Source organism: Centruroides sculpturatus, unplaced genomic scaffold (assembly GCF_000671375.1).
Source record: "Centruroides sculpturatus isolate CEXI.00-Female unplaced genomic scaffold, Cexi_2.0 scaffold319, whole genome shotgun sequence".
NCBI classification, from domain to species: domain Eukaryota; kingdom Metazoa; phylum Arthropoda; class Arachnida; order Scorpiones; family Buthidae; genus Centruroides; species Centruroides sculpturatus.
This window is the reverse complement of record NW_019384636.1, coordinates 305,845-313,893: the sequence shown is the minus strand read 5'-3', so window position 1 is coordinate 313,893 and position 8,049 is coordinate 305,845. Positions and strand designations below refer to the sequence as shown.

At 33.0% G+C, this 8,049-nt stretch overlaps 1 protein-coding gene across 1 annotated transcript; it reads right to left on the bottom strand.

Moving 5' to 3' along the window:
• Window positions 1–610: 610 nt before the first annotated feature.
• Window positions 611–1,292, bottom strand: LOC111625864. Its single transcript, XM_023369103.1, has 2 exons — window positions 1,143–1,292; window positions 611–1,014 (listed from the first exon to the last, which is right to left on the bottom strand). Exons 1-2 carry the CDS (start codon window positions 1,162–1,164, stop codon window positions 698–700), a joined length of 339 nt encoding a protein of 112 aa, XP_023224871.1. The 5' UTR covers window positions 1,165–1,292; the 3' UTR covers window positions 611–697.
• Between the last annotated feature and the right edge of the window lie 6,757 nt (window positions 1,293–8,049).

Here is an 8,049-nt window from a genome sequence, read left to right as displayed (position 1 = left end):
AATTTTGCAATAAAATGGTTACAAATTCTCTGGAATACCAAGATGATGTAAATAGTAGCCATAATGTTTTAAACACCAAAAGTCATGTGACTTGCACTCTGATGCTTTAAACATTATGGCTTCACATTAATTCAACTTCAAATTATAGTGCCAATATCACAACAATATTTTTGTGGCAAACATTGCATTCAGAATTCAATTCTTCAATAAAATATATTTAGAGAAAAATGGCATTTACACGCTTCATTTAGTTTAAAGCTTATATATAAAATTACTATTGTTAATTGCTTTTTGTATTTTTTCCTGTAAATTATCTTAATCATTAAATTGTTTCTGATCATTAATACATTTGTTGAATTTATTACTAGCCCTTGCATCTGTGATAAAGTGTGTGTTTGTATTTATTTTTATTATTAAACCATTTGTTCTATTAAATAATCCACTGACTATTTTTTTTACAAGGATAATCCCAAAAGTAAGGTCTCCTATTTTTTAAAAAATACAAAGAAATGTTTATTTTCAATAATGTTCATATAACTTTAAAGCTTGAACATTTACCTATTTTTCTACATAATTGCCATTTCGGTTATGCATTTTGTAGGCGCTGCGACAGTTTTTGTATGCCCATGTCATACCAGCTCACCGCCATGTCTCAGGACCCATCTTGCACACACCTTCCAATATTGCAACTTTTCTGTTAAAATCCTATAAATGGTGCTTCAGAAACCCCAAGAAACAAAATGCAGAGATCATCCAGAGTGATCCACCAATCTTCATGCATGGTTTGCTCAACCTTTGTGACTGTCTCATCAGAAATTGATGGTCTCCTGCTTCTTTCTTCATTGTGAATTTCAGTGTGATCAGCTGCAAATTCCCTACACCATTTTAGGATGTTTTTGACATCTATGCATGACTCACTATACACTTCCATCAATTGGCAATGAATTTCAATCAGTTTAACACAACATGGCGGTGAGCTGGTATGACATGGGCATACAAAAACTGCCACAGTGCCTACAAAAAATGCATTGACCAAAATGACGATTTTGTATGAAATAGATAAATGTTCAAGCTTTAAAATGATATGAACATTATTGAAAATAAACATTTCTTTGTATTTTAAAAAAAATAGGAGAACTTACTTTTAGGATTACCCTCGTACATTGCTGTTAATTATTAATGTGTCCATGGTATTTTTTCCAACTAACATTTACTTTTTGTTTGCTGAAAGGTTAGATCTGCCCTCTCATATACCCTACAGTAGAGTTTGGTCAGAGTTTACTTTTTAAAAATATCAAACTTTACAATATTTAATAAAACATTTTTATTTAGAAATGAAGATACTCACTGTTACAAACTGAAATGCTCTCTCTTTATCTGGAACATCAAGATCATCAAAAAATATTCCACCAATACCTCGACATTCATCTACAAAACACCATTTTTACATAATTATTTCAGATCTGTTAATTTGCTGTATATCATCATTAAAAATAAATAGAACTTCAGTTAATATGATCAATTTCATATTAGATTTATTCATAAAAAATTATTAGTAATGTAAATTATATAAATCTTAATGCAAGTTTCAATTTTACACATGTAATGCATATTCTTATTGCTTATATGCAACAGTCAGGAAGTTGGATATCTGTACCCATCATGCTGTAACAGTGCAGCATATGAAACTTTATAGTGCATGAAACTGCATAACATTTTAAGCTGTTCCCAATTTATGAATATTCTTAATTTCAGCATGCAAAATGCCTATTTCAAGTATAATAATTGACTAGCAATACATTTTCTAATATTGGAATAAAAAAAACGAATACTGCATAATAACATTATCAATGTTCAATATTATTAATATTGAGAATTATTGAAAGGACGTCATTATGACATTATTTAAGTGTTTCCACTTAAATCCGCAATCAGGCAGAAACTTTTTTAATGGGTCAAACCCCACACAAAATTTCAGCTTTGAACATGCAAATACTGCACTGTAAAACCAAAAATCTTTCTACAGTTTTTCCCTGATACCTTGGAAAAGCATTTGTTTATTTGTTGGCTTCACTAGAAACAGCAAAAATTCAAACAATTCTTGTTTTCGTTGTTTCACATAGTTAACATGTATGTAAAAATCTGTAAAAAAATAATGGATATAGTCTTTATGTGTTTATATCACATAGTTTTTATTTGAACAAAATCAACAAAGACTTTTCCAAGATATCAGGAAAAAACTAAAAAATTTTTCAATTTTTACATTTCAGTGGATATGAGTTCAAAGCTGAAAATTGATGTAGGGTAGTTTGGATCCAAGGCTAACCCATCAAAAACATTTCAGCCCAATTGCAGATTTAGGCTGGAACACCTTAAACAATAGTAATGTTCTTTACAAAGTTATTTAATTTAATGGTCCAATACTTACAAACTTTAAAATTTGTTAACATTAAAATTTTAAATTTTAAGTTTGATTCCAGAGTATCTAACTAATTTCTTTGGATTCCCACTCATTTACTGTTAAGAAATTGAAATTATGCATTTGATTGGCTAACAAATTTCAACTGTAAACAATTTTAACTCTAATTTAAAAATGGATCCTTCCCAAAATTTTACATTTCTTTGTTGTAACTGATTAGAAAAACAAACCAGTTAACTAATAGTGATTTTAAAAACAGTATAAATAGGTGGCATCCATTTGTTATCTCTTCTTTCAGACAAAGTTTTGTCTTTTTATCATATTGTGAATATATTAATACTTTTCTTATACACCATATTGGTCCAAATATTATTCAATGATTTTTCCTATGCTTCTTTTAAATCTTGAATTAACAAAAATTTGTAGAATTTTTAGATCTTAGAAACAAAATAATATAAAAGTTGATTGGTTGATCAACTTTTATATTATATTAACTCAAATAATACAAAATTTGCTCTGTATGGAAAATGGAAACAAGAAATTAAATTATTCACAAACAATGAAAAACTCTTCTACAGACAAATTAATAGAAAATCCACTACTGATTCACAACACAATGGCATGCCAACAGAAGAACTCACAAATTATTGATCTTCTCTTTGGTCCATTGCCAGTTTGCACAATACTGATGCAAACTGGATCAGAGAGGAGAGCAAAGACAGCCAGGACACACCTACTTTACATTGTATTGACATAAACACACAAGACATATCCATTGCACAATGCAGAAGACACAACTAGACAACACCTGATATAAATAACATTCACAATTACTGCTACAAAAAATTCACATCTCTGCACCAGGAACTAGCTAAACATTTAATGCATATTAACAATAATTCATGAAACATTCTAAATTTTCTCATGCAGAACATCACCTACATGAAATCCAAAAGCAATACCACCAGAGACCTGCACAGTACAAACCAATTACATGTCTTCCAAGTAGTTTCCTTGATTTTACCATGCTCCACTAAAGAACATTACATCTTCACATCCATAACACTCACACTAAAACAAATCAAATATACATAAAGTGAGAAATGTTTCAAGAAGATTCCTTGAGTTCTTTTCAGTTCTGCCTTGCACTTAATTCTGTATTTAACATATTGAACAAAACACAACACAGTTACAATATCAGACACAACAAAATAACACTGCTCACATTATTACACCTGTGGGTTCCCAGACGAGGTTCGAACTCGAGTAAACCGTGAAATTCTTGCGCGACACGAGATGTAAACAACGAGACTCGGAACGGTTCGAGTATGTGTCAACTATCTGTTAATGTCTTAGCGGAAGACAAACTCTAACCCGAGCGCTCATAAACAGGTAGATCTTTGACTCGCGTGTCTATAAAATGTTGGCCGAAATAAACCTTTTCGAACAAAAAAATAGAGGAATTTCTGATAGGTGAAAGGTGAAAATGATCGTTAAATTCTTAGACGTCAAAAATGGTAAATAACGGCCTGAGTTATGAGTGCAGGTGTTATTATTTTATAAACAGTCCTCGAACAGAGTCGACAAAGAGGTATCAGATGGACACCTCGAATCGGACCTTTCCCGCGACCCGAAAAAGTTTCGTCTTGCACCTGGAGACAAAGGAGAAACCAATCGGGAAGCGAGAAAGGGACGGGGGACCAATCCGAAAGGCGAACAGTGGGGGAAAAACTATAAAAATCGGAACTTCAAGGTCGAAGAAGAGTCTCCTCCGGATTAACCCTACAGTGGTGATTAAATTTGTGTTGTGCATCCGCCGCTCACCGAGGACACCGCAAGGAAACGACGAACTCCTGCTTCGTCCGGATATCCTTCTCGTCCGCCCGAACTGCAACCGAGATCACGAACTTTCGCCGTTCCCAGGAGATTTTGGAATTATCCTATATCGATGTAAGCATGAATTCGAACAAATAAACGGGTTTTATCTTGTAAAACACTTGTGCATCATTTGCCTCCTTCGCCACCGCCCACATACGCGGTTACCCTTAGGCTCATTCTGACGTGAGATAGACTTTTTCCCCCTCAACGTCGGCAAACCTTACACACCTCATGCACATGGACAATATCAAACTTAACTCATTCATACAAAATTACACACACACACATACTTAAATGATACAAAACACTCCACGTCAAAAAAAAAGTTCTGAAGAAAGGAGAAGAAAGGGATATTGGAAATGAAGATATTATTGAGTCTATGGAAGTGGATGATTTTTATAAATACTGTTTTTTGTGGATTGTCCGGCCTGTCAGATTTCATGGTCTCCTCCAGACTATCTAGAGGAGACCATGAAATCAAATATTTCCATATGGTAAAAAAAATGGTGAAATCAGATATTTCCATATGGTAAGTTTATCCTGGGGAATGCTGGCATGCCAGTTTAAGTGAGCAGTTTAAGCACCCTCTCTAGAGGGTGCTTAAACTGCTCACTTAAACAAATGAGTTATGTTGCATGGCATCTCGTAGATGCCAGTTTTTATTCTAAAATTGTGAAATTGTCAGCATTACATCAAAAACTACGATTATAGGTTTAATTTCTGCACTGTGTCTTCTTTCTAAAGATGTAAAATACTCATGGAATACCAAAAGTGCTTTTTTTAATGTTTATTTTATTGTAATTTGATCTAAAAACACAAAAATAAACACATCAAACTTCAGAAACCACTGTAAATTATCTCAGCTTACATCCATTAACATCTGCTTTGTGTGAAATTTGAGAGAAGGGTGTTAGGCTTCAGGCTATAGGTAGATTGTCAGTGCAGCCCACACTGACTAACTACTAGTATAACTAATGTCAATAAGATGCTAATTATTTTATTGCCCTGTAAAAAAAACTTCCTTCTTATAAGTCAGTCAAATTACAATGTTATTATTTTATTGTACTCAAAAAAATGTTTTCTTTAACATTTATTTAAAACTAGTTTTGATAGATCTGATTACTTTTATTTTTTAGTCAAATGAAAATGAGACAGATGGGAAAAAAGTAAGTAAACTGTTTATTATTTCAAAAGTAATTGCCATAACTGTTAATACATTTATCCCACTGTGAGACAAGACGGTCAATGCCTTCATAGAAAAATGTTTGCGGTTGCCTACCGAACCATGACTGTACCTAGGCATGCACCTTTTCGTCCAAAACAAATTGACAGCCATGAATGTCTTTCTTTGGGACTCCAAAAATATGGAAATCGCATGGGGAGAAATTGGGACTGTATGGAGAATGTGTATGAAATACGCTGCAGAAGTTCCCAGCGAAACTTCTGCAGCGTAGTCGAAACAATTTAGTAACATGTGGGTGGGCATTATCCTGCAACAGAATGATGCTGTCGGTCAACATTCCTGGGTGTTTGGATTTGATGGCATGCTTCAATTTTTGCAAAGTTTCTATGTACCGCTATGCGTTAATTGTGGAGCCATATTCCAGAAAGTCAACAAGCAGCGGACCTCCATAGTGATGTCGGATGCACACACAACTCGCCGACCTCACTTTGAGCACGTCTAACAGACAAATGGCACAGCGGTGAACGTTCACGCTGTTCCTTCCTGATTCCCGATAGGGAACACTTCTATATACACACCTATCTGCATTACCGACTTCCATGCCACACTTGTTATATAGTTTGTCTAATTTTCATTTGAATGCCCCTAATAGTTTAACCAGCATGCTGGTCTCCCCCGGTTATATGCATCATGCCAGTCAATCTGCAAAAATATGGTATTTAGGATTCCAACAAGCCAAATTTACAGAACATGCACAGATAAAACAAAGATTAACACTCAAATACCAGAACAGACTAGATGCAGTATCAAGAACACATCTAAATGCAAAACATACTATTAAAGCAATTAATATATATGTGGTCTGTACTCACTTATTCTTTCGGTGTTATACACTAGACATACACAAATCTTGAGCAACTTCAAAGGAAAACAAGAACAGTTACTAAGCATAAACAATATCACCCAAAGTCATCCATAGAAAGACTATCTTTTCCTCATAAAGAAGATGGACAAGAACTGACTAATATAGTTAAACTCCACTACAAACAAATGTAGACACAACAGGAGTTTTTCCACAAAAAACAAGATTGCATAAAGCTAAAACTCTGATAAACAGTAACAACCCACCATTAAACTTACACTCTGACCACATGGACATAGTTTAACACATAAATAACATAGACACCACTAAGCAGTCATAGGCTCAAAAGGCACTTCATGGCAGACATGTCTACAACCTAGTTCAGAATTATGTTGGTAAAACTGCATCAAACTACTGGCTGACTAGGGGTTTCCTGTTTGGAGAGACTGTGGGGTTTATGTTTGCCATTCAAGATCAGGTCATAAACAGTAAAAACTATAGAAAACATATTTTGCAGGATACATCACTCACAAATGACTCTTGCAGAAAATGCCACATTCTGCCAGAAACAATTCAACATATAATTTCTGGTTGCATGCTCTTAGTACAAACAGACTATTTGTACAGGCTTAATAAAATAGTAAACATAATACACCAAGAATTTGCACAAAAACACAGATTATTAAACACCCAGATACTATATTACAAATATGTTCCATACATAGTATTAGAAAACAACACAAAATATACTATGACAGAGCTATAATAACAGATAAAAACATTCATCAAGATAGACCTGACATCACTTTCATTAACAAATGCAGTAAGATCACTTATATAATAGACATTTCTATTCCAAACACTCATAACATGAAAATGCTCACACTAAAAAAATCAACAAGTACACTCAACTCTCCCAAGAAATAAAGCAACTGTGGCAATATTTATTGAATAGGGTATTGAATAGGGTAAACTAAATAGGATATTTATTGTACCTGTTGTCCTCTATTCAAAATTGTGTTATACAAAATACACTACACATACACCAATAACACAGAAGCTTAATGTTACACTTGTTTGGGTAGCCTTGACTTTAGTCTGGCATAGCACTTGGCACCAGTATCAGCTAAGCATGACATTTGCCACATATTAACAACAATAATAATAATAAATGTTAGCACTGACTGTTTTATCTGAATTTAAATTTAACTGATTAGATGCAAATTACATTACTACATGAATAATTAAAAAATATATAATAGTTACGTACTTTTTGGTCAATTAATTTGTTGAATTTCATCGGATGGCAATTAAGTTTGAAATCAAATTGAAGACAGTCTGTTGAAAAGGAATCACCATTTATTCACTTTCAATGTCTTCTTTTTTCAATGACTCTTTCTTCAATTTGATTTCAAAATTATGTACTTTTAATTAGAAAACTCCAAAAACCCTATGTAAATGTATTAACTAATTTTCTATCAGATAATTTACTTAGCAGAGAAACAAAGCCATAGTTCACAGCATATTAAATACAATGAAAAATACTTTATAAAGCAATATAACTATATGCAAAATAAATATACAAAATTATTATTTTATATACTTCTATGTTTTATGAAGAAATAATCATCACACCACTTCTTAAATTTCCCATAATATGAAGAATTATGTTTATCACAGGCAGATTTCAATGTTTTATGAAAATGT

Bases quoted from the DNA above. Each gene is read 5' to 3' on its own strand.
- LOC111625864 (XM_023369103.1), bottom strand. From the start codon at position 1,164: ATGTACGAGGGTAATCCTAAAA. The intron at 1,015-1,142 runs GTAAGTTCTCCT...CATTTTTTGTAG, and splicing joins GTACGAGGGTAATCCTAAAA to GCACTGTGGCAGTTTTTGTA.